This window comes from Schistocerca piceifrons, chromosome 2 (assembly GCF_021461385.2).
Source record: "Schistocerca piceifrons isolate TAMUIC-IGC-003096 chromosome 2, iqSchPice1.1, whole genome shotgun sequence".
In the NCBI taxonomy this organism is placed as follows: domain Eukaryota; kingdom Metazoa; phylum Arthropoda; class Insecta; order Orthoptera; family Acrididae; genus Schistocerca; species Schistocerca piceifrons.
This window is the reverse complement of record NC_060139.1, coordinates 176,591,262-176,619,007: the sequence shown is the minus strand read 5'-3', so window position 1 is coordinate 176,619,007 and position 27,746 is coordinate 176,591,262. Positions and strand designations below refer to the sequence as shown.

At 40.2% G+C, this 27,746-nt stretch overlaps 1 protein-coding gene across 3 annotated transcripts; it reads left to right on the top strand.

Moving 5' to 3' along the window:
- On the top strand, window positions 1–26,762 carry LOC124776607 (tRNA-uridine aminocarboxypropyltransferase 1). Of its 3 annotated transcripts, none has more exons than XM_047251677.1 (5): window positions 1–293; window positions 3,109–3,249; window positions 13,095–13,156; window positions 23,353–23,492; window positions 26,497–26,762. In XM_047251677.1, exons 1-5 carry the CDS (start codon window positions 279–281, stop codon window positions 26,742–26,744), a joined length of 606 nt encoding a protein of 201 aa, XP_047107633.1. In that variant the 5' UTR covers window positions 1–278; the 3' UTR covers window positions 26,745–26,762. The 3 variants fall into 3 exon arrangements, with proteins under 3 accessions (XP_047107633.1, XP_047107632.1, XP_047107631.1); XM_047251676.1 differs by having other exon boundaries at window positions 1–430; XM_047251675.1 differs by having other exon boundaries at window positions 1–436.
- Window positions 26,763–27,746: the final 984 nt, after the last annotated feature.

Sequence of the window (27,746 nt, the reverse complement as noted above, 5' to 3'; positions counted from 1 at the left end):
TCGAGGCGAAGTGTCGCGACTGTTATGTTAGACTGTGGAATATTGCTAAATACCTTGATCGAATATCCAGAGACGGTGATGTGTTGTTGTGTTTTGGTGTGAGCGATAGTTTTTACAGTTAATGTATTTGCGGTTGTACAGTAGGTGTAGCATTCGTGTTGTCGTCCTTATTTGTGAGCTGATTGAAGTGTTATTGTAGAACCCCAACACAAACCTGTTACCATTCCGTATACATTCAGAAACGAAAATGAATCCGAAGTTTCACCCTGCCCCGGACGATGATCCTTTCGAAGGTATGAAAATAGGTAACTGGATGATTTTGGACGATATCGATGAGCGAAGCAGCTGTAGTATGTGCGGGAAGTCCAGAAAATATTTTTGTTACACATGTTATATTGCGGTTGATGAGTTACAATCTCGCATTCCTAAGGTAAAGGTGAGCAGATTATCACACCATTAAATAATTACAGCGATGAGCAGTGGTGTTATAATTTACCATACTGCCTGATTCCATAAATGAATCGGATTGGAGATTTCCATAAATTTCCATAAATCTTCGCACATTTTTAGCCTAGGCCTAGTCACTTTAATTGTTTAATTATCATTTGTTGGCGAGAGCATAAAAATGAGTAACTACTTTAATACTAAACGATTTCTTCTGTGGCATACATTGTTTATTCCATTGGAAATTGTATCATTCACCAGACACAAATATTGTTCCAAAAGTGTGTCCAGTTTGTACTGCTTAGCTTGTGTTCAGTGATATTTTACAAGCCAAACATTTTTCAGAGTTATTACATTTAGTGACTAGCGTGTGTCATGTAGCTGAGTGTAAATATCTCATTTTATGAACAAGTTACATCTTCAGTAACATTTTCAACTACTTAACAGTGCTCACAGCAGCTTATACGTATTAGCCCACCACTTCCACTGATCATCATATAAAACTTTACTGCTATTTGTGTTGCTACCTACACCAGGAAGTTGTGTATATACAAGAATATGTGAAAGAACCAAAATAGAAAATCAAATTGTGCCTTGGATACAGTACACCAGCTATTCATATATAAATATTCACAGCTGAAGAGCTTAGTGCTAATAAGCGCCAACATACAAGCAGTTTTGTGGAGATATAGAGCAGCTGGCCACTTTTTATCGAATTTTATTCATCCCAAGACACATTTTGATCTTGTACACATCTTCACTTGTTGTGATGTATTTATATCCTCATCAGTACAACATTTTTGCTGACTGTGTTGGTAAGTTGGCCACATGTTGAACGATACGCTGCATCAGTTCACCAGTTAGGCTAAAAGTGTAAATGCTGTACCCATATGTACAAAATTAAGGTAGAAGTTATAGAATGAATGCAACTGCAGCATTCAAATTGAAGCCAACAAAAGCATTGTATTGACGAATATATATATATATATATATATATATATATATATATATATATATATATATATATATATATATATATTTGTGTGTGTGTGTGTGTGTGTGTGTGTGTGTGTGTGTGTGTGTATATACCTGTCCTTTTTTCCCCCTAAGGTAAGTCTTTCCGCTCCCGGGATTGGAATGACTCCTTACCCTCTCCCTTAAAACCCACTTCCTTTCGTCTTCCCCTCTCCTTCCCTCTTTCCTGATGAGGCAACAGTTTGTTGCGAAAGCTTGAATTTTGTGTGTATGTTTGTGTTTGTTTGTTTGTGTGTCTATCGACCTGCCAGCGCTTTTGTTCGGTAAGTCACCTCATCTTTGTTTTTATATATAATTCTTCCCATGTGGACTGTTTCCATTCCACGTGGGAAGAATTATATATAAAAACAAAGATGAGGTGACTTACCGAACAAAAGCGCTGGCAGGTCGATAGACACACAAACAAACACAAACATACACACAAAATTCAAGCTTTCGCAACAAACTGTTGCCTCATCAGGAAAGAGGGAAGGAGAGGGGAAGACGAAAGGAAGTGGGTTTTAAGGGAGAGGGTAAGGAGTCATTCCAATCCCGGGAGCGGAAAGACTTACCTTAGGGGGAAAAAAGGACAGGTATACACTCACACACACGCACATATATGGATATGATGCTTCGATCTTCTGCTCACATTTGTGGCTATACGTGAAAACTATTTGAGTAGACTTTTGCACTATGCCTGTGGAGAGCTTTCTCATACAATTCAAATAGCAATTTCCTGTCATGTAAAAAAATTATTTTAAATGCTGAAGTTTATTCCATAACATACAAAGTATAAGGTTCTGACATCTTGAATTCCTGTTTAGCCATTAATGACTGAGTTGTGACAGTGTAACAGGGTCGACAGAAGCGTCCGATCCCACGCATCGGCTTTGACCCGTGACGTAAGGGTGTTGTCGTGTGTGACGTCATGACGGCGCGGAGTTTGGTTTGAGTGTGGCTGTCTCCAGTTCTTTTTCATCTTATTTTACTTCCTTTTCTGATCTGTTCGTTCTATCTCGTGAGATTTTTTTTAAAATTTAAAAACGCTTATTACTTATTTTAATTATCTGTTTCCTCCAATTTCTGTTTTAGTTTATTATATTTATCTTTCTGATCTGTTCGTTCTATCCCGTGAGATTTTTTTTTTTTTTTTAAAAAAAAAGACAAAAAACACTAATCAGCTACTGAAGCATCTTTATGTTCTATGGGTTGCAGGGGTTACGACCCCTGGGGAGGTGGGTGGGTATTCATGCATGGCTGTCTTCACTTACATGTTGTAGCTACACAAGGCATCTAAATTTGTTTATATTTAGTTTGCCCCCCCACCCAAAACACCCCATTTCCCACGCTTGTCCCGTTAGTGTCATTAGGCTTCTTGTGGAAAGTGTGTGTGTTTGTTTTTGTTTCCGCTATATTTGTGACGTCATGGGTCAAAGCAGATGGGCGGGATCGGACGCTTCCGTATTTCCAGTGTAACAACAGACAGGAATGTACTATAGTTATTTTATATGAAAATAGTTGGTAATGCAACAGATTTAAATTTTTTACAGAAATCCAAAAATATATAATAATAATTATAATGTTATTACAGTTACTGATTCAAAATGCATTAGTTATTTCTTTGAAGCACTAATCAGATGCATTTTACAGTTGCCGGTGAAGGTTGATATAATAAAACATGCACGTGAAATTGATGGGAAAAGTACTGCTGCACATGCTGCAATTCTTGCTCCAGATGACGTAAAGATTTACACGTATCCAGATATACCACACTATGAAGAGGAAGAGAAGGTAAACTACATTTTCAGGTGTATTTACCATGCCAGCCTCTTGATTTAGTATTATATTGTTTTGTTTCCTGTGAAACTTGGGCTTCCACATATGCGCTGATGCTATAAATTGTCACTTGCTGGACATTGGACAATCGGTATAGTGTGCAATTTACCTGCTTTCTCATTCTGGCGTAGTCATAATCCTGCGTGCAGTGGTTTAAAATTGTCTGAATGCTACAGAACAAACATTTTTAAAAACGGTAATTTGGGTGGGGGGTCAAGAGGGATGTTCAATTCTAGTTGTCGACTTTGACCAGCGATGTAATGTAATGGCTGCGGTGATGTTACCTTTTTGGTGCTTATTCTCAAAATTCAGTTGTTAGTTGACAAAACCAGCAAATGTGAAAGCAAGAAACCTAGGTGTAGTGACACAGACTGATCTTTAGTTTAGCCCAAGTTCTAGATTAAGTTGGAAGGTGAGATTTAATTATGAGTTGGCAAAAGCAAAGAATGTAAGAGTCGAAGACTTGGTTGTGGTGACAGTCTAATCTGAAGCTTTGCCCATATATAGTCACAATGTTGTTTATGATGTTATTGAATGTTTTGTACACCACAGGTCAGATCCGGTGACTAGTATTGAATATTTAACTTCATCCATAAATGGCTTTATTCATTTGGTTCCTATTACTTGTTGTTGAAAACAGTCTTGCTCTTCTTGTAAATTAATAGTGAATTCCATTACAAGGGATTTTAAACAAAAACAAGTGGAAGGGAAATTGTATGGTGATTGGCTATTTAAGAGTGGCTGTGGGAATAATTCAAGGAGCTGTCTGTTTCATAATGAACATGTCAGTGTAGAAAACTTGTGGTGATTTTATTACTTGTGAGCTAAAAATAGCTTTGATGTGTACAGAAAGATAAGTTGTACAAAAAAGCAAAAAGAAAATTCATTACAACTCTTACAAGTTAATGGGTTAACTGCCAACAGATTTCATTTTAAGAATAAGCTAAAGTATTGAGGAACGACATAAGAAAGAAAAATACTGTACAAAATATTAGAGCTGGGAGGAGCACTTACGAAACAGGTTAAATTTTGTCATCTAGGAAATAAAATCACATATGTAAGCTGTTATTAGGTACCTTCAACTTATAACATCTCAGGTTTTTTTCTGTTACAAACTAATCATACGAAAACAGTGAAACTTGTCACTTCTTAACATAATCTCCATTCAGCCATAAACTTTTTTCACACCAACACCGTGATTCCATAGCTATTGCAAACGCTTCTTTAGGAGTCTGGTTTGATCACCAGAAAATCGCTGATGCAGTAGTGTTAATATGCGACTGTGGAGTATGTGTTTCATTACTGCAAACAACCAAAAGTCTATAGGAGATGGCTCGGGTAACTAGAGAGCACGGGAAATCACCTCACCGTTGTTGATAAGAAGAAACTGCAGTGTCTCGTTCGCCTGATGGGGTGGTGTGTTGTCTTGGTGAAAGAGAACACGTGCAGCCTTTTCAGCATGAAATGCTGTAGGTAGCTTATTCTTCAAAACATCTTGGTGGGATGCACCTGTCACCGTAGTGCCTTTTGAAACAGAATGAGCAAGGTTTATGCCATTGCTGTCGCAGAATATGGCCACTTTAATTTTTTCAGCACTGGCACTTACCTGAAAGGTTTTTAGCGGCGAAGAGTGCATGTGCTTTCATTGAGCCGACTGGTGCTTCAATTCATGATTGAAAAACATCTTGCATGTCTCATACATTGTCACAATTGATGAAAAGGAAGTCCTATTCTTGCCTTGGTTACATGTCAACATTGCCAGCAATGTGCCACATGCACAGCCTTGTCATCTGTCAGCATTCGTGGCACCTATCTTGTGGACCCTTTCCAAATTTTTAGATATTCATGCAGGATTGTGTGCACACATCCTATGGAAATATCAACTTTGAAGGCAATGTGTTTCACACTCATTTTGCAATCCTCCAAAACAAATTTCTCCACATACTCAATCGTGTCATCAGACTGACTGGTGTGAGACTGACATTGTCTTGGTTTGTCGCCACACAACATTCTGCCTTCTTTGAACTGTCACACCCATGATTGTACGTTAGACACATTCATGACACCCTCACTACATATCTCACTCAGCTGGCAGTGAAATTCAATCAGTGTCACAGGACACAAATGGAAGAAACGAATTATTACAAGCTATTCCTGTAATGAAAACATTATTTTAATTCTCAAAAACAGTTCTCACTCTCACCACTGCCGCTAGAGTTCTGCATGATTTACTGTACAATGCTACCATTTCTGTCACACACTCACAATGAGTGCATGCATATTTTAAAACAAACTGTATGTCTCTGTCTGTTTCCAGTTCTGAGAAAAACATTGAAAGTGATATAATTTGAATGCATGTCATAGAAGAATTTAAGTGATGGGCTTGTACTATGTGACAGAAAGCTGCAACAATGGAATGTATTTTATGATGTTATATATTGACCCTTAAGTAATAATAATAATAATGGTGGAATCTCTTTTACCATCAATCTACAGAAAAGGGCAGATTGTTAAGTAAAACCTCTATGAACATTCTGTTGTTGAAGGATAGTAAAATGAAGCATGATTGTGGATTACAAAATAAAGAAGTATTAGCCAAACTGAAGAAGTGACAGTATTATTACAAAAGTGGAAAGGACTGACCTGAAACTTAGAAATTATGTAGATGTTTATTGCATTTTTTTCTGCTACATGTACATCTATACTCCGCAAACCACTGTGAAGTGCATGACAGGGCATATGTCCCATTGTACCAGTTAGGGTTTCTTTCTACTCTGTTCACTTTTGGGGCATAGGAAGAATGATTGTTTAAATCCCTCTGTGTGTGCTGCAAACATAAGGGGTTGCAGTATATTCATAGGGTCATCTTTTCAAGCCAATTTTTGAAACTTTGGAAGTAGGCTTTCTTGGGATAGTTTACACCTATCTTCAAGAGTCTGCCGGTTCAGTTTCTTTAGCATCTCTGTGACATTCTGCCATGCGTCAGACAAACCTGTGACCATTCGTGTTGCCCATCTGTATATACATTCAATATTCCACGTTAGTCCTGTTTGGTATAGGTCCCACACACTTGAGCAGTATTCTTAGAATGGGTCACTCGAGTGATTTGTAAGCCAACTTGTGTATGTAGATTTATTGCATTTCCCCATTATTCTACCAATAAACCAAAAACTACTGCGTGTTTTACCCATGACTGAGCCTACACTCAGGTGTTCGTACGGATTGTCTGATTCATTGGTATCATAGCCGTAGGGTAGTGTGTTTTTCATTTGCGAAGTGTACAATTATACATCTCTGAACATTTTGGTCTGAAACACAAGGAGGATTTGACGAATATAGCAGATGATTAATTTGGAAGATGTTCCATAAAATTTTGGGCGTGTAGCCACATAAATTCAGTTTCTTCTTCTAACATTTTGGCTGAATACCATCCATCCATCTTCAAAGTGAGCTGAGATGACTAACGCTCCAGCACTTGCTCCGTCCTTTTAAACTCGAGGGTCGAACCACTGCGGATGTTGCCCAAGGTACACAAGGCACCAGAGACGTCAATAGGTGGCAAAGAGGTGTAACATATGCATGGAATTTAAAACTATGGCTGCGCAGTCGATCCACACGGTGAAATTGATGTGTCATGGAGAGATGTACCGCCGGGAAGTCTTTACGATTTAATTACAGAAATTGCCAAATTCCATGATTTGTCCAAGCTTAAGCTGCTATCTCTATTAATTAAATTCTTCGCCAACCAAACTTCAGTTGCTTCTTTCACTACTTAGTCCCAGAAAGATAAAGTCGAGGATAAAATTTCGATATTATCGTACACCATAGAGTGCCCAGTGTCAGTACAGTGCTCTGCCACAGATTTATTAGGTTGTAAGAGACGGGTGTACCTGTGGTGCTCTGTGCATCTCTCCTGGACTGAACGTGTCATCTGTCCGATGTATGAATGACTGCAGTCAGCAGAACAAGTAAGATGCGAAACTTGTCGAGCAGTTATGAAGACTCACCCACAAAGGATTAACATATCTGTGGCAGAGAGGGCTGCATTGTGTAAACTCCACCAGGATTCTGAGACAGTGGTTCTTCCAGCTGATAAAGGTAATGCCACTGTCTTAATGTCTTATGATGACTATCATGAAAAAATGAACAGTTTACTGAGTGACAGCAGATACCGGAACTCCAGTAAAGACCCCACCAACCAGGTGGTAAGGAAGACTGCTTTGCTTCTGAATGCCTCCCCCCTTCCACCAGAAGTTGTGTGAAGATTGAAACCCAATTCCTCCAAGGCTTTATGGACTTCTAAAGATCCACAATAATGGTATTCCTCTACACCCGAAAGTGAGTAACATCGGCTTTCCAACCTATGATTGTGCCAAACACTTAGTGATGTTATTAAGGCCTCTGGTGGGGAAAATGCGCTCATCACATATGTAGCTCTGTGGACTTCATTGACAAACTGAAATCACTCAAACTGAAAAATTCTTATATGTTAATCAGATTCGATGTAGTGTTGTTGTTCACAAAGGTTCCTCTTTCGGAATCATTCTCTCTCATTAGAAAGACTTTCGATAAAAAGATTTCAGCTTTATTTGAACATGTTTTGACCTTGACATTTTTTATTCTATAATGAATTTTATGAACAGACTGATGGTATCGCCATGGGTAGTCCTATGTCACCCTTGGTGGCCAACTTTTTTATGGAGGACTTCGAGGAGAAAGAGCTGGAATCTGCTAATTTGAAACCTACAGTGTTTTGGACGTATGTTGGTGACATGTTTGTAGTGTGGCCCTGTGATGAAGACGAGCTGAAAGAATTTTTAAATCATCTGAATTCTATCCACAGACAAATTCAATTCACAATGGAAATTGAAAAAGGTGGATGCCTTCCATTTTTGGATGTGTTGATACGGCGCAAAGATGATGGCACTTTGGGACATGCAGTGTATCGAAAACTAACCCATACGGATTTATATTTAAATGCAAATAGCTGCCAGCATCCTTCGCTGACAATGAGTGCACTCAGAACTCTAGTACACAGAGCACACATCATTGCTGACAAGAGCAGTCTGGAAGATGAGCTTCTACACCTGAGAAGAGTTTTTGAAGCCAGTGGGTACTCTCCACAGCAGATACATAAGACACTACAAATGAAATCAACAGTGGGCATAAGAAAAGCGGACGAAGACACGGAAAGTTTTAAATCCATGGCTTTCCTGCCGTATGTGGAAAGCCTTTCAGCAAAAATAGGATGGTGGGGTTTATAAGATCCCCTGTGAGTGTGGCCATTCATACATCGGACAGACGACACGTACAGTCCAGGAGAGGTGCACACAGCACCGCAGGTACACCCGTCTCTTACAGCCTAATAAATCTGCAGTGGCAGAACACTGTATTGACACTGGGTATTCTATGGTGTATGATAATGTCGAAATTTTATCCTCGACTTTATCTTTCTGGGACTCAGTAGTGAAAGAAGCAATTGAAAATCCGTTGGCGACAAACTTAATTAATAGAGATAGTGGCTTCAGCTTGGACAAATCATGGAATCCGGCAGTTTCTGTAATTAAATCACAAAATCATCGCGATGGTACAGCTCTCTGTGACACATCAATATCACCGTACGGATCGGCTGCGCAGCCATAGATTTAAATTCCATGCATATGTTACACTTCTTTGCGGCCTATCAACGTCTCTGGCACCTTGTGTAGCTGTGGCTGCATCTGCAGTGATTGGGTCCTCAAGTTTAAAAGGAGTGTTAGTCACCTTAGTTCACTCTGAAGATGGCTGGATGGTATTCAGCCAAATTATTAGAAGAAGAAACTGAATTTCTGTGACTGCACACCTGAAATTTTATGGAACAGTCTTTACCCTGCAAAAACGTGAAGATGCACCATTTTGAAGATATTTTCCATTATAGTTACCATATTGTTAATTTAATTTTTCCATCAGTGCAGAAATATTGTTGTAATGTTTAAATAAAATTTAGTCCACAGTCTTGGTAAATGGTGGGATGGTTCCTTCATCAAGTCCATGGCTGACCACCTGCCCAATCCATAGAGAGCATACTTTAAATTTTTCTGTGGTCTAAACTATATGTCAAAACTGCAATGGCAGTTAGAGGGGACTGAAATGAACAGAGATCATACAGGACTGTGTCATTACCACACACAAAAGTCCTATATGAAATCTGCATGTTTAGGCCCCCTCTACCTGCCTTTACATTTTTGACATATAGTTTAGGACACCCTGTATATTTTCAGCTACTGATTTTGCTTGTGTTGCTGGATGACTACCATGTCACTTGGAGGTGATGCTGATATGAAGTAAATCAATAAAATTTAATTTTTTTTTTCAACATAGGATTATACAGCCAACCGGTTGCAAATAATTCTTAGGTACTTTGACCTAGGTTTCAACACCTACTAAGAAGGGAGTTCTCATCAGAATGAAATTTTGATAATTCCTATAAAATACATAGAAAATTAAGCATAACAAAAACATATTAACCAAGATGACAATTTTCAAGGTGTACAAAGGTTACTTACATAAAATTACATTGCAAAAATAAAGTGGTCAGAATTTAGCAGCTGTGCTCCAGTCAAAAGTGAAATAAAACATTCCAGCCTTTACCACATGTACCTAGCTAGGAAAAACACCAGACTGATTGGCCCAGTGGCTTACATTGCCTCCATGAGAACAATACAAGTCATGCCGCCTATCAACAACAGATGGTGACATGTTCCCGTTTGAAACATTATATCAGAAATAATTGAAAAAAATGACAGTTAATTTTAAAAACAAAATATAAAGGAAGAGAACTTAATGTTTGTCGACAAGTGTCTACTTTGATAGAGTCAAAGTATTCGGTTCTTGGAAAAATAAGGGTTGCTCATGATTTATGTAGAAGTTTTTAGAAACATGCAGTTAAAACCTCCTGTCAATATGATCTTGATAAGAAATTGATTAAAAATATTAATGCCAAGCTGAAAAAGAAAACAGTGCTCTGTAATGAAGTCTGACAAAGGGAATGCTGAAATCATTGCTACTCAGAATGAATATGAGTCTAAAACATTACAATTTTTGATGTGAATAATGTTTTGGAGCTAGATGAGGATCCGTTCCTCCATGATATAAAAAGTAATTAGACTTGCTGTTAACAGCACTATGCATTTGCTCAAACCATGTCATATAAAAATCTTATTAATATGAATCCACTGGTCCCAGATGTTGAGTTCCCAATCTAAAGTATATAAAAGTCACCATCCAATACTTCTGATTGTGAACAGTATGAACTGTGCATATAAAGAATTTAGCAAGGTTTCTTCAAGAAAAAATAAAAAAAGTCATTTATTTTTAGAAATAATTATTCTGCCATCAATAGCCAACATCCAGTCAGTAAAATCAAAGATTTGCAGTGTGACCAAGACACTAAATTGTTTTTATTAGATATCACGAACCTATACTGTATACTAATGTACCTCTTCAAACCACCATTGACATTGTTGAAAAAAACATACATACTTTTTAAAAAGATATTTCTGATGAGCAAATCACTGACCTAATTCGTTTGCTAAGAATATAGTAAAAGACAACTATTTTGTTTCCACTGGCAGACATTGCCATCAGCCTGATGACTTGTCAGTGGGCAATCCACTGGCAGGCATCTTGGCCGATATTTTCATTAATTTTTTGGATGAGACATTCTTCAGTAATTTTTCAGCTGATGATCTTGGTATTTTGTCATATGGTTGGTACATATAGGCATTTTAATCATATGCAGGAAGGAATTCACTGTTTGTTTGAGATTTTTAATAGTCTTCATGAAAAAATCAGCTTCATATGAGAATTAGATAATAATAACTGTCAGATTAATTATTTGGATCTCGGTTGTTGCTATTGACAATGACAGAATTTCTTTTGGTGTTTTTCAAAAAGCCAGCAATACAGATCAAATTGTGCCTGTTAGTCAGCGCATCCTCATTCCCATAAGAAAGCATTTTTCCATTCAGCATCATCATGCGGTTTCTGTACCTTGTCACCTGAAAAGCTTAATGAAAAGATGAATGTAATAAAAACTATTGCAGTTAATAACGGCTATGATATCATGTTAGCTGACAAGATCTTCAAAGTCGAAACTGACACTAAAGTGACCACTTCGGCAGCAGTGCTGTTTCTCAAAGTAAGAAGTACAAATGTTTTCTTGATTCCATTTTTAGGCTCTATTTTGTATCAAATTTGTCATCTTCTGATTAAAAAATATGGAATTCGAAGTTACCTTTTCCTCGAACGATAACTTGCAAAAATATTTCATTCATAATTTCAAGTTCACAGTAGCTCCTATACGCAATTCAGGAGTGTATAAAATCACTTATGATGTGTGTCCATATAGGACAAACTGGAAAGCCTTAGTGTCAGGTACAAAGAACATTTGTTGGGAGAAAGAGGCACTAATGTACATAATTCCACTTTTGGTTATCATCTGCTAATTTCCAGACACAAACCAAAATGCGTTGAAGAAATTTCCCTTTAGATAGAGAAAAGAAAGATCACAGGCTCAAAGAACTGGGGATTTTCAGGCATATTCATCCTCAATGAACAGTTTCAACTATATAACAAAAATGTTTTCTATGGTTTAATTCACTGCTTGCGAAATTTTGATTGCTCTATTCACTACATTTTCCTGCTCCTGGTTCCGAAACATTATTTTCTTTGAGTCTCAAAGATATGTGCTACTGAAGTTACCTTCATGCAAATACTTTTTGGATTGTACAGCTGTTTGTAAAATTTTTCTTATCTTTCTGTCCTTTACGTAACAGTAATTTCTGTAAAGCCTAACAGATATCTGTTAGTTTTACTTAATCTGCTTGAGTACTGTGTGCTTTCAAAATGACATTAAGCTCTCTTCCTTTATATTTTGTTTCTAAAATTAACTGTCATTTTTTCAATTATTTATGATGTAGTGTTTCAAATGGGCTCATGTCACTGTCCGCTCCTGATTGGTAGTGCAACTTGTATTGTTTTCATGGCAGCAATGTAAGCCACTGAGCCAGTCAGTCTAATGTTGTTCCTGTCTAGGTACATGTGGCGAAGGCTGGAATGTTTTATTTCACTTTTGACTTGGGCATAGCTGCTAAATTCTGACCATTGCTTTTTAGCAATGTAATTTTACGTAAGTAACCTTTGTACGCTTTGAAAATTGTCATCTTGGTTAACGTGTTTTTTGTCATTCTTAATTTTCTATTTTATAGGATTTATCAAAATTTCATTCTGATGAAGACACCCTTAGCAGGTGTTGAAACCTAGGTCAAAGTACCTAACAGTTCTTTGCAACCGGTTGGCTGTATAATCCTATGTTGAAAAAATTTTAAATTTTATGTATTTATTTCATATCAGGGTCATCTGCAAATGACATGGGAGTCATCACAGTAACTAAACTATATGTCAAAAATGTAAAGGCAGGCAGGGGGACCTAAATACACAGATTTCGTATAGGAATTTGGGTGCAGTAATGGCGCATTCCTGTATGACATCTGCTTATTTCAGTCACCTTGGCTAATGTGTTTTTTGTCATACTCAATTTCTATGTATTATTTTGTAGAATTTATCAAAATTTCATTCTGATAAAGGCACCCTTAGTAGGTGTGGAAATCTAGGTCAATGTACCTAATGGTTATTTGCAATCGATTGGCTGTATAATCGTATGTTGAAACTAGTATACGGTTGCTGAGTAACAGCCATGTTTAAAACTGTTAAATTTAAAATTTTATCTATCCTTATCATTATCATCATCATTATTACAGGTCGTTCTTGTATATCCAGGAAAGGCAGCATCTACAATTGAAGAACTCTTCATACAACCAAGGTAAGTATCCTGCGTGGTGATGGAGCTAAATTTATTCTTTCTCACAGACATTGATAAGCAACTGTATATTTGTGGAAAGTTGGTTGAACCAACTGACACAGGATCTCGACCTTGACTTGCAACGTAATGGTGGTGTGGTGTGTGTCATCTTTTGTCCACAAACAGAGATAGAATAAAATAGTGAAAATTTGTATTTTGTTTGTACATTATTTTTTGGAAACTGAGTTTTTGTGGCAGAGTGGTCTGTGGTAGTAGCCTGATGTCAAGGTTGAAAGAGGGCTATTTGCTTACAAGTTGGCACTATGATAGTAACCATTTGTTAGCTTGAGAGGAATGAATCAAAATTTTGTCAACAACTGGTTTAAAGACTAGTCCTACCCCTTTTAATACTTGGGTAAAAAATTTCTGTTCAAAAACTTTGAGTGATGAAAATTTCACTGATAAAAGACAAATCCAAAGAACATTTGCTTTTATCATCATTTGAGAACTCGGGATATATTTGCAAGGACACAGCACCATCCATCAATTGTTTATGAAGTCACAGAAGTCATTGTTTTGATTTAATACATCTACATATATACTCTGTAATGTAATTGAATGGATAAAATGTCTACTCACCAAGCAACGGTAGAACACACACAAAAAGGAGGTTATAATTAGGCACACAGAAAATGAGGTTATAATTAGGCAAGTCTTTGGAGTCAGTGGCTCCTTCTTCAAGCAGAAGGGTTGAAGGGGAAGGAAGAGGGGTGAAGGAAAAGGACTGGAGAGGTCTAGGAAAAGGGATAGATTTAAGAAAAGTTACCCAGAATTGTGGGTCTGGGGAGACTTACTGGACCGGATGAGAAGGAAAGGCCGATGACTGGGGACTGCACCAGATGAGATTTGAAAACCTGACAGCTTAAGTAGAGTTGGAAGACATGGTAATATGCAAGACAAATATTACTGCTAAAACATCATGTATGAGTTAATATGAGTGAAAAGCTAAGTGCATTGTATATAAGAGGGTGGAAGGGGCACAGCAAAAAATAGACAGGTAACAAATGATAGATACAGAAAACTAACATGGAGTGAAGAAAGGAATAGTTACCGTGAAGAAATGCTGACACGGAAGAAATTAACATAAATTAAGGCCAGGTGGGTGGCGAGAACCAAGGACATGTTGTAGTGGTAGTTCCCACCTGCAGTGTTCTGAGCAACTGGTGTGTGGGAGAAGATCCAAATGGTGCATGTGGTGAAACAGGCACTGAGGTCATGATTGTCAAGTTGTAGAGCATGCTCTGCAACAGGATATTGTGTGTTGCCGGTATACACCCTATGCCCATTCATCCTAACTCTTAATTTGGTGGTAGTCACGCCAATGTAAAAGTCCAAACAGTGTTCACATAACAGCTGGTATATGACGTGTTGTGTGACAGGTTGCTCTCCCTTTGATAGCATATGATTTGCCAGTTACAGGGCTGGTATAGATGGTGGTAGGAGGGTGCAGAGGGCATGTCAAGATGGGTGCAGAAGCAGCATAGTGTCTGCCAAGACGTGTCATATACCATATTCTGCCACTACGTGGTGAGTAGCCTTTTCGTCTATCCAATTACATTATATTGTTAAAAATTGATTGTTTTCTTTGTTATACGTATATACTCTGTGTGTCACCTTCCAGTGTATAGTAGTGGTGCGTGGGAAGAGAAACTGGTGGTAAGCCCCTGCACAAATTCTTTGCTCATTTCTTCTTGAAACATATGTTATTGGGATTTTAACAGTAAACCTCTGTGTGACACATTTCCGCCCTTGTAATGTATGCCACTGCAGTTTGTTGAGAATCTCTCCAGTGCTCTTGCACTGACTGAATGAAGCCTTGACAAAACAGGCAGCTCTTCATTGGATCTATCTATCTCTTCTATTATCCAATCCCAGTAAGGGTTCTGGACTGCCGAGTGGTACTCTAGAAATTGTCATGTGAGTTTTTTGTAAACCATATCATATGGATCATGATGTACTTACTTTGAAGTCCAAAATCAGGTTGGGGCTGATGTGAGATTTTAGGTCATCCACGTTTGGTATAGGCTGTGGCTACAAGCAGGATTGAGATGGTGATGAATGTCAAGCTGAGGTTTTCTAGGTCTCTGTGGTGGGAGTCAGTACAAAAGACTTGAATATCAACTGGGTGGCACCTGTGGGGAGAGCTCTAGTCGGAGTGGGTGGCATCAGGGTGGATGACACACGATGAAGCGTAGTCCATCATCTCTTGCTGGTGGTGAAACACCAGCAGTCTGTAAGCGTTCATGAGCTCAATTCAGTGCACAGAAGTATGACCCCAAATTGTTCCCCTCCCTGGCCACACTATGGGAGTAACGTCAGGCTAAGGATAGCAGTGGATCTTATTCGCCTCAGTACCTTGTATGTTCGAGAGCTGATGGGGAATCTTTCATGATGATGAAGCCTCAGTTTTTTGTTGAGCATTTAGAGGACAAGTTTGGGTAGGTGGAGGGCTTGTCCAAAATGAGATGTGCTTCAGTCTTGATCAATACAGCATCCTCTGCCCAGTCACAGGTGCTAATTGCTTGTGACAAGCTGGGGGATATTTCTGTAACCATCATGCCCCATAAAGAGCTTAAATATGGTCCAGGGTATCATATTTCACAGGGACCTTCTTTTGAAGTCTGGGCACCACCCGATGTGATGCTTTGAGTGCTGGAAGTTCGGCCATATGTCTTCCTGCTGTACTTCCAGAATCATATGTAAAGATTGTGGATGCCCATCGCACCCCAATACCCCACATGCCCCGCCTCCCATCTGTGTCAGCTGTGGTGAGCACCATTTGCCTTGCTCACCAGACTGCAGGATTCTCCAGAAAGAAAGGAAAATCATGGAGTACAAGACTCTGGACCGACTGACCTACACTGAGGCTAAGAGAAAATTTGAATGCCTGCATCCTGTGCTCATGACATCATCTTACGCCATCGCTACAACAGTTCTGGCACCATCAGCTCCACCAGCACCAGTCATCTCTCAGAGCCGGAAGACTACAGCTGCCCCCTTGATGGTGGGGGGCATTTCCCTCCCTGTTGCTCTTGCACCACTTACTTCGGGAGCAAACACCCCCCCAACCATCTGGGACGTCCATCCCCACTTCTAAGTCGGAGAAGCGTAAGTCGTCGTAGGCTTCTCTCGCTAGGAAGGGGTCTCTTGGGTCACTCCCTTCCCAGGTTTCTGCTAGTGGGAAAGATGACACCCGCCAGTGGCTGAAGAGCCCAAAAGCAGCTGGTCGTAAGGCTTCACGCTCATCCTCAATCCCGGAGACTGAGCCAGTGAAGTCCTCCCAACCAGGGAAAACCAAGGAGCAGCGAGAGAAACCCAAAAAGAAAACCCCGAAGACCAAAGAAATTGTGTTGGCACCCACAACATCACTGCCTACAAGCTCTGCATCTGAGGATGGGGTGGAAATTTCAGTGTCCGCTATTGACCTAGATCTTGCCAGACCATCAGACACAATGGATATAGACTGCTCAGGCAATAAGTCGGTGGCAGCTGGTGACTCTGAGGCGTAAACTAACTCATTAAATGTTCCATGCCTTCCCAGTCTCATGACGATATCATCCTGCAGTGAAATTGTGGTGGTTTTTTCGACCGCTTGGCTGAGCTAAGCTTTACACCTGCTATCTGCATTGGCCTCCATGAAGCCTGGTTCCCGGCAATGTGGACCTCTGCCGTCCATGGCTATAAGGGACATTGCAGGAACCGTAGCGACTATAATTTAGTGTCAGGTGGAGTTTGCGTTTATGTCGTAGACTTAGTCTGTAGTGAACCTGTGCCCCTTCAAACCCCTCTTGAATCTGTGGCTGTCAGAATAAGGACGATGCAGGAAATAACTTCTGCAATGTATATCTTCCACCAGATGATGCAGTACCCCTGAATGTATTAGCTGCACTGATTGATCAGCTACCTAAACCTTTTCTACTTTTGGGAGATTTTTACGCCCATAACCCCTTGTCGGGTAGCACTGTGCTTAATGGCAGAGGCAGAGATGTCGAAACTTTACTGGCCCAATTCGACCTCTGCCTCTCAAATACTGGGGCCACCACACAATCCAGTGTGGCTCATGGTAGTTACTTGGCCATTGATTTATCAATTTGGAGCCCAGAACTTCTCCCATCTATCCACTGGAGAGTACATGATGACCTGTGTGGTAGTGACCACTTCCCCCATCTTCCTGTCACTGCCCCTGTGTCAGACCCATGGATGCCTGCCCAGATGGGCTATAAACAAGGCGGACTAGAAAACTTTCACCTCTGCTGTCACTGTTGAATCTCCTGCACACTGTAACATCGATGTGATGGTTGAGCAGTGACTACAACAATTGTTTCTGCAGCAGAAAACGCGATCCCTCACTCTTTAGGGTGCCTGAGGTGTTAGGCAGTCCTGTGGTGGTCACCGGAAGTCGCTAAAGAAATTAGAGTGTTGGCGAGCTCTACAGCGTCATAAGTGGCACCATTCCCTGGAGCACCTCATAGCCTTTAAACTGCTCCGTGCCCACATTCGCCAACTTCTCAGACAACCGAAGCAGGAGTGTTGGGAGAGCTACGTCTCGACCATTGGGTACCATACGTTACCTTCCCACATCTGGTCAAAGATTAAACGTCTTTTTGGGTACTAGATCCCAACAGGTTTTCCTGGTGTTACCATAAATGGCGTCTTATCTACCGACGCAGACGTGATAGCCAAGCACTTTGCTCAAGCTTCTGCGCCGGAGAATTACCCCCCAGCCTTTCGCACTCTCAAATGGTGGCTGGAAGGGAACGTCCTCTCATTCATTGACACAGCTCCTGGGCCTGATCGGATCCACAGCCAGATGATTAAACATCTCTCATCTAACTAGAAACGACATCTCCTCGTTATCTTCAACTTGATGTGGTGCGATGGTGTCTTTCCATTGCAATAGCAGGAGAGCACCATCATTCCAGTGCTCAAACCCAGTAAAAACCCGCTTGATGTGGATAGCTATCAGTCCATCAGCCTCACCAGTGTCCTTTGTAATCTGCTGGAACATATGGTATGTCTGCATTTGGGTTGGGTCCTGGAGTCGCGTGGCCTACTGGCTCCATGTCAGGGCGGCCAACACCTGGTTGGCGTCTTTTTTGACTTACATAAAGCATACGACACGACCTTGTGACATCATATCCTTGCCACATTGTATGAGTGGGGTCTCCAGGGCCTGCTCTTGATTTTATCTGAAACTTCCTGTTGCTCTGTACTTTCCGTGTCCAAGTTAGTGCCTCCCATAGTTCCATTCATATCCAGGAGAATGGAATTCCGCAGGGCTCTGTATTAAGTGTGTCTCTATTTTTAGTGGCCATTAATGGTCTAGCAGCAGCTGTCGGGCCCTCTGTCTCACCGTCTCTGTAGGCAGACGACTTCTGCATTTCGTACTGCTGCACCACTGTGGGGTTCAACTGGTGACAGGAGCTTTTAGGATGTGTCTGGTGACCAGCGTACTGGTCCCTCCATTGCAGATGAGACGTGCACAACTGCTCGCCAGTTATGCAGCATACATTTGTAGTTCTCCTGAACATCCGAAGTACCGTCTCCTTTTCCCGCCTGTGGCAGTCCGTCTCCCGTATTGGCGGCTGAGGTCGAGGCTAATGATTGCAGTTCGCGTCCTCTCCCTTCTCTCTGAACTGGAGTCCTTCCCTTTATCACCTCTACTTACGGTCCTCCATGGTGTACGCTTCGGCCGCAGCTTCATCTGGACCTTGTGCATGGCCCTAAGGACTCCTTTAACTGTGTGGCTCTTCGCTGTCACTTCCTCTCGATTCTTAGTGTGTTCCGGAGCTCTCAAGTGGTTTACACTGACGGGTCGGTGGCTGATGGTCGCGTTGACTTTGCTTACGTTGGCTATATTGACCAGCATTGCTTACCCGATGGCTGCAGTGTATTCACTGCAGAGCTGGTGGCCATTTCTCGTGCAGTTCAATATCTCCATTCTTGCCCAAGGGAGTCTTTTCTTTTATGTACTGACCCCTTGAGCAGCCTGAAAACTATCAACGAGTGCTACCCTCATCATCCTTTAGTAGCGTCCATCCAGGAGTCCATATATGCCCTGGAACGGTCCAGTCATTCAGTGGTGTTCATCTGTACCCCTGGTCACATTGGAATCCCAGGAAATGCACTTGCTGACAGGCTGGCCAAACAGGCTACACGGAAACCACTTCTGGAGATGGGCATCCCTGCAACTGACCTGCGTTCATTATTATGCCGCAAGGTTTTTCAGCTTTGGGAGACGGAATTGCAAAATCTCAGTACGCACAACAAACTGTGAGCCGTTAAGGGGACCATGAATCTGTGAAAGTCCTCGATGAGGACCTCTCGTGGTTCTATGCTGGCTCCGCATTGACCATCCCTGGGCGACCCATGGCTAGTTCCTGCGCCGTGAAGACTCACCTCAGTGTCGGTGCAGTGCCTGGTTGACAGTGGCCCATGTTATTCTGCTCTGTCCTTCTTTGGCTGCCCTGTGACCCCTAACTAAGGTACGAGCATATGGGATTGGTTCCCAAGTATGTGAGTGGCTTGAAGACTTCTTAAGTAATAGAACCCAGTACTTTGTCCTCGATGGTGTGTTCATCGGAGGTGAGGGTATAATCTGGAGTGCCCCAGGGAAGTGTGGTAGATCCACTGTTGTTTTCTATCTACATAAATGATCTTTTGGGTAGGGTGGATAGCAATGTGCAGCTGTTTGCTGATGATGCTGTGGTGTACGGGAAGGTGTCATCGTTGAGTGACTGTAGGAGGATACAAGATGACTTAAGACAGGATTTGTGATTGGTGTAAAGAATGGCAGCCACCTCTAAATATAGATAAATGTAAATTAATGCAGATGAATAGGAAAAATTATCCTGTAATGTTTGAATACTCCATTAGTAGTGTAGCGCTTGAAACAGTCACGGTGATTAAATATTTGGGCGTAACATTGCAGAGCGATATGAAGTGGGACAAGCATGTAACGGCATTTGTGGGGGAAGGCAGATAGTCATCTTTGGTTCATTGGTAGAATTTTGGGAAGATGTGGTTCATCTGTAAAGGAGACCGCTTATAAAACACTAATATGACCTATTCTTGAGTACTGCTCGAGTGTTTGGGATTCCTATCAGGTCGAATTGAGGGAGGACATAGAAGCAATTCAGAGGCGGGCTGCTAGATTTGTTACTGGTAGGTTTGATCATCACGCGAGTGTTACGGAAATGCTTCAGGAACTCGGGTGAGAGTCTCTAGAGGAAAGGAGGCGTTCTTTTCGTGAATCGCTGCTGAGGAAATTTAGAGAACCAGCATTTGAGGCTGACTGCAGTACAATTTTACTGCCGCCAACTTACATTTCGTGGACTGACCACAAAGATAAGGTAAGAGAGATTAGGGCTAGTACAGAGGCATATAGGCAGTCATTTTTCCGTCTTTCTGTTTGAGAGTGGAACAGGGAGAGAAGATGCTGGTTGTGGTATGAGGTACCCTCTGCCTTGCACCGTATGGTGGATTTCGGAGTATGGATGTGGATGTAGATGTAGATGTAGATCTTTGGTTGCCTGACTCGTTATCATTGATTTTTGCAGACAATGCCTTGATTTGGTTTTATGTTTCATCCGTGAGGGTGGGTTTTATCATTCAATCTGAGTTTTAGCACATGTCCTTTGTCCCTCTGTGTCCTCGACCCTAGTGCTTTTAGGATGGAAGTTTTAATGTGTTGCAGGGTGGCTGGCTTTTCCTTCTTATTTTCGTGATCGGCCAGCCACTGTAATCTGCTTCCTTGTTTTACTCTCTTCTAACTGTTTCTAGCATATCTCTGTTGTTTTCTTGTCTTCTTTTGTTCCTTTTAGTGTTCGTTGCCTTTTCTTTGTTCTTGTGGTCTTCCCTTTCTTTCAGTTTTGTGTTATATGTCTTGTCTGTTTTATTCTTACACTTGTGGCATTTTTTAAATTAGGAACAAGGGACCAATGACCTCGTAGTTTGGTCCCTTTCCCCCCTCTTTTAAACTAACCAACCAATCTGTCATAGATGATGAAAGATGTGAAACAGATACTATCAAAGAGATAGAGGGGCTGGCCAGTACTTACTTCAGCTCAGTACAGCCGATAGATACACAAAACAGAACAGAAAATTTACATTCCTAGCTTTCGGAACTTCGTTCCTTCATCAGGGAGGAGAGAGGGGAAAGAAAGGGAAGAAGGGAAAGTAGATTCAGTTACCCACAACCCAGGTTATGAAGCAACAGGGAAAGGAAAACAGGGAGGGTAGCAAGGATGGAGGCATGGTTGTCAGAGGGGAAAGCCAGCATTTGGCTAATATAATGTTAGTTTTTTATTATTGTTTAATTAAACTAAGATTAAACCCTAATTTTGTTCATATGTGTTTACCTTGGTAACATAAATACAGCTATTCGTTACCAAGTGTACAACGTGAAAAAGTAATTTTTTTCCTTTGTTTTTTTTAATATATTGTACCATACTATCTATGTAGCGCTAAGCACTGTTGAGAGCGAACCATACGTTTATATAAAAAGGTTATTTTTTACTGAAAGAACATGGGACGTGGAGGGGGAGGGGGGGGGGGAGGAGGAGGAGAGTAGACAGACCCTTGGTATGATAAGCAGCAAACTCTTAGACACACAGTTCCATGTCCATATACTAGGCCTGTGCTGATGTGTCGTTCCAGCATACAATTTTCTTTTGTGTACCTGTATTTTCTCAATCAGATACTTCATTCCATGTAACTGGAGCACATTTGCTACAGTTCTAGAGTATGTATGTAACCATACAGAAGACTGCATGCTCTCGGGAAAAGTAACAGCTGTAGTTTCTATTGCATTCAACCATTCACAGTACCAGCAAGGCTATATTGGCTGATGTTACAAGGACAGATCAGTCAATCATCCAAACTGTTCCCCTTGCAACTGCTGAAAAGGATGCTGCCCCTCATCAACAGCGACGTGTTTGTCTGACTGTACCACGGATGTCTCTACATTGTGGTTGCACCTATGGTTATGGCTGTCTATGTGGTTGCGGCACTCAAGCCACCCTACCTTGGCAAGATCCATTGTTCATGGGAGGAATGGCAAATTGCTGAACTGTTAATTGATTAAAAGACCAGGGTTTATACTGAGAGGATCTTAAAGCTTTTGAATAATATATGATATAAATTGGAATTGTTCGCATTCATTGTACATTAAGGAAAATACGCGCGTGCACACACACACACACAAATAAACCATATACGAGGGTACTTCAAAAAGTAAATTACATGTTATTATTGTAGGCCAAATAACATTAAAATCTCTCTCCTTGCACCCTTCCCCCCCTCCCAGTGTTTTTTCAGCTTGCTGAAAAGATGGAAATCACATGTTGCAAGATGTGGACTCTTAATCCATGTCTGTGCAGCCTGGGTCAAATTGTTCGCACCATTTCACTGTGGCTGGACACCGACATTGCATGTGGTCTACATACTGCCAGAATCTCATGGGTAATCTGTGTGCAGTTTAGAGGTTTTGCCCACAAGAATCATACTTTCAGCAATACTTTAGCTTTGGAGTATGTTTCAAGTTGCCATGTCGTTTTTGTCCCACACTATGATGCACCTGTTAACCATACCATAGCAGAAATGTGTCTGCAGAAAACTCAGAATGTGTATTGTCTTCTGACAATGTGCCACTCTTGCTGCACGGTGGTCTTAGCATGGGACAGCTTGTGTAACTGAATTTTTGAAGTCCCTTTGTACTTCTAACAGTATTGTGAAAAGGAAAGTTGCTACTCACCATATAGCGGAGATGCTGAATTGTGGATAAGCACAGCAAAAAGACTGTCACAAATATAGCTTTCGGCCAGTAAGGCCTTCATCAGAATTAGATGGTGAACACACACACACACACTCACACAAATACAACTCTCACACACCCCACTGTGTGAGTTGCGTTTGGTTTATGTGTATGTGTGTGTTTGCCGTTTAATTCTGATGAAGGCTGTACTGGCTGAAAGCTGTATTTTGTTGTGCCTATTCGCAACTCAGTATCTCCACTATATGGTGAGTAGCAACTTTCCTTTTCACGATATTGTAACATACCATCCAGGATTTTTATACTTTTTCTTTTGTAGGTAGATCATAGGCTTTTCGTAACTGATTAAAATTAATCATAGTTTCCTGTTTCCTTTTCATTTCAGATCTGCGAACAGCAATGTACTGGATGATACAAAAAGTACATGGAGCATAAAAGAAGGCAATTTACCTGTCACAAGAGCTGTTTTTATTGATAGCACATGGAATCAAAGTCGAGGAATTTACAAAGATCCTCGTCTGAGAGGTAAAATATTGAGTTACTTTTTTTCCTGCCAGGTTCATTTTCTTTCCTTGAAGCCTTTTATTAATTCCATTTCCACCTTAGAATCTCTCTCTCTCTCTCTCTCTCTCTCTCTCTCTCTCTCTCTCTCTCTCTCTCTCTCTCTCTCTGTGTGTGTGTGTGTGTGTGTGTGTGTGTGTGTGTGTGTGTGGGGGGGGGGGGGGGGGAAGAGAGAGAGAGAGAGAGAGTGGGGGGGGGGGGGGAAGAGAGAGAGAGAGAGAGAGAGAGAGAGAGAGAGAGAGAGAGAGAGAGAGAGAGAGGAGGGGGGGGGAGAGGGAGAATAGTGGTGGTGATATCAACTTTTTGTTTAATTTTAATTGGTATTAATATAGACCCAAATTCACTGGTACTGTGGATATGCTTAATCTTGTGGTTGTTTGTTTGAATGTTTTTGTTCTGCACATTAACAACATGAGATCAGTGCTCTGAACAACTGAAATATGTTGCTGCCTCACTGAGTCAGTGCTGCCCTATGCAAAAATCATGTAGTGCAATTGTGGAAACATATGAACATCTATTGTCTGCTAAAGTGTCTGTCAAGATTCTCATCAGGACAGCCACTCACATAAGTGCTACTACCAAAAATAATTACCTTCAGTTGCGACTGCTGCTTTCGTGCTAATAGCCAATGATTTCATTACCATGACGTTAGGCCAGACCTGTGTCAGAATTACAATGTTTCGTAAGGGGAGTCATAAACTCAAGGACAGCACATTGCAACAGCTTACACAGTCTATTAAGCACCCAGAGGGAGCCACAGGTAACAGGAAACTGTGCTGAGGGCCCAGATTGGCTGCAAATGAAAAGAGGCAATTACATCTTGGTGTTTGACAAGATCAATATGTAGTTTTATTTATTAAAATGAAGTATATAAAGCACAATCACCCATCATAGTAGACTTTGCAATACACCATGACCTTTACTGTAAATAGACAGCATATCATCAGGATTTAATGTACACATTTGTGTTGAATGAATACACAGTGGTTCATAAATGGCAACAGATGCACTAGTGAAGGCAGAATGTGCCCAATCTGACACCATCAGTGCCTTGTAGGCGATGACATCATGATGAGGGAAATTTCCCGAAGTTGTAATTCCTTTCATCTTATTCTTGTCAACACAAAATAAATTCTAGGGTAACCCAATTTTGACCACCGTCTACATCAATAAAGAATAAATTGAAATCGAACTCAAAACCATTGAGAAATGCTGGACCTGAAAACAACTTTTGATAAGTTGTGGTAGATGTAGCAAAATTGTACGTAATACCTACATCATAAATTTATTTGTAGATGGTAGGACACCACCTATACACAAGGTGAACTGTGTGATGTAGCAGCATTTGGCAAATGAGCTGTTATGTATCTGATAGTTACGTAAGCTCTTTTAACGCACTGTCCTGGAGCTGAGAAAAGTGCACCAAGGCAGCAGCGGGTCTAAACTTATGTAGCTGCTGCTGTGGAGAACTCTCCGTGCATTGTAAGCTCGATTGCATCAGCCAGTAGATGCGCTGCGATATAAACAGTCTTGGTCACATAACAGCTCATTTGCTGAGATGCCACAACATGTTACAGTACACCATGTGTACAGGTGGTGTCCTAACATCTACAGAAAAAGATGTTAAGATTAATAGCTATTTGCTTGTCACACATTTCTTTGCAGTTGTAAGTTGCCTTCACTTTAAATTCCATTGATGTTCATTGTCATCAAAATTTCATTACCCTAGCTGTAGTTCCTATTCACAAGAATAATACGTAAGGAATTGAAGCTTTAGAAAATTTGCCTCTTCAAGATGTTGTTGCCTATAAGACAGTGTTATTGTCCGAGACTGTTTGGTTTTTTCTGCCTCTGCTAGTGCATCTGTCGTCGTTGATAAGAAATTTTGCATCTGTTCAAAATGAACATGTAAATTAAGTCCTGGTGATATGTTGTGTATTTGGATTAAAGGTCATGGTGATATTGTAAAATTTACTGTAATGGATGATTATGACTGTCTTATGATTGGAATTAAGTATTGTATAAATTTAAGCTATGTTGATGGCTAATAATACAGATAGTACAAGTGCCTCCAAATGACATTGGGAATCCCTCACAAATTGCTGGTTCTGGTCACAGGGAAGTTGTGTTTATAATGTTTCGATTGAATTGGATCAAAAGGGGTGAACAGACTAAAACATAATAAAACAAAAAACACTAGAAAGGTGCCAGAATAAAAAATCAAACAATGTTATTGTGATGCACATCATACATTTCTATTTGATGAGAGGAATACACAACTTTAATTGGAGTTTGTCATGGCAGAGTATTATAAAAGTTATTGATATGTCTTTATCATTATTTTAATTAATTGGTGCTAATTAAAACATTATCTTTTAAGTGAAACAGGTAATCAGAAGCAAGGTATTTTAATCTCCTGCATCAATTGAGATACATCACTTGCTTCAAAGTAGGCTTCTCTAAAAAGTGTCAAAAACAAGTTGGGCTGTAATTTCTTACCAGGCTTGCAGGATTTGTTGACTGAAGCCATCCCCCACAAATCTTATTATGTCAATGTGAGTAAGATGTGGTTCTGACTTTCAGTATATGTTAGCAGAGCTGGGGATAATTTCTGAAAGACAAACGAAATAGGAAATCTTGGAACACACAAACAAAGCTGACAAAGTAAATATAAGAGAAAGCATTAATATGGATAGCAATGGATACTTTAAAGCACAGTTTTATCTAGTGACGAAAAGCGTCTGTTACGTTGCAATAGGAGCAACTTTTATCATGTAGAATTTAGGTTATGTGAACAGAGCAATTTTTTTCTGAAGCAGTTGATTTGAAATAGATGTATTGGTCACAGCCAATCTCATATTTATAAAAAGCTTGGGAAGTTGAATAGAATTATCACAGTGGTCATTAATGTATCACCAGCTGGGTTTTTTCATGACTGATATTGTAGTGTTTTAAATTTTTGTTTCAGCACTGCCATGTGTAATTCTTCAGTCGAGGCTGTCACAGTTTTGGCGCCATCAGAAGGGAAGTCCACGATGGTATCTGGCAACAGTGGAGGCCATACATCAATTCCTTGTAGAGCTAGTGACTGCCAGTAGCTCTTCATATGATGGAGAATTTGATAGTCTTTTATTCTTCTTTAGATACATGTATAGCAAAATACATAGCCTTTATCCAAACCGAGATTTACGTGCATACAAAAGACCAATAAAGTAATAATTTTGTATAAAATCATTTCAGCTGTTCTACTGCTCTATTTTTAAAACCCCATATTTAGCTTGCAGCTAAAGGGAGTAAGAGATACTTAAACTTCTTTTATGCTTTGGTGGCTTCACATTAGGTTAAAAATCTACATGCAGGGATTGGCTTCTGTTTCATTGTGTGGTATGGTGAACCAGTAAGGAACTAACGGATGAAAGACACGTTGCCATAGTGAGTTTAGGCATAGGTATAGGAGTAAGTGGAATGACAGTTATATATACTATGAGATGGTTGTTGAGGAGACTCAGCTTGGATTTTTCTGGAATTAGTGTGCCATTGCAGTGGATTCCTTTGTGGTATGTGTCATCTGAATGTGTCAGAATTAATTCCTTAACAGTATTTGGCACTGGTGAGGTGTGTGTGCTGAACAGTTGAAGAAAACCGGAACAGTTGTAGTTTGGTTGACAGGCATGCTAATTAGAAAATGTAGTTGAATCAGTAGTTTCCAGAAATTTTAAGACATTACTTTGAGAGTTGAAAGAAAAATAAAGAAATAATAAATGTCAATATTTACAGTGCTGGAAAAAAGTAGTAGTCACTCCTCACACAGGAACAAGACACGCACAAGATGCAAGGCAACAGAATAACAATGGATTAATAGCTGAGGATCAGATTAGGTAGTATTGGCAATTAGTTACCAGTGATGAATATCTCAAGAAATTACAGGGTGAAAAAGTTGACAGAAGTTAAAATCAGCTAGTTAGATGCAAAACATTAGGGAGGAGGAGGAAAATTGAAGAATGAGTGCTCTCAGGTGAACTGTCTTCTGCAGTAAAACCAAATGCCATGCTCCTGAACATCCTATTGACCATGAAGGCAAGACCTTGAGTACTTGTTTCACCTCTTAAATGAATTTTGTGTGCTTTATCCCATTTTCTATTTTATTTCTCATAATGGAGGATGTTTTGAAATCAGGAAGTTAGAAGTTTAATTATGTTTTCTAATTTGTGTCCGTCA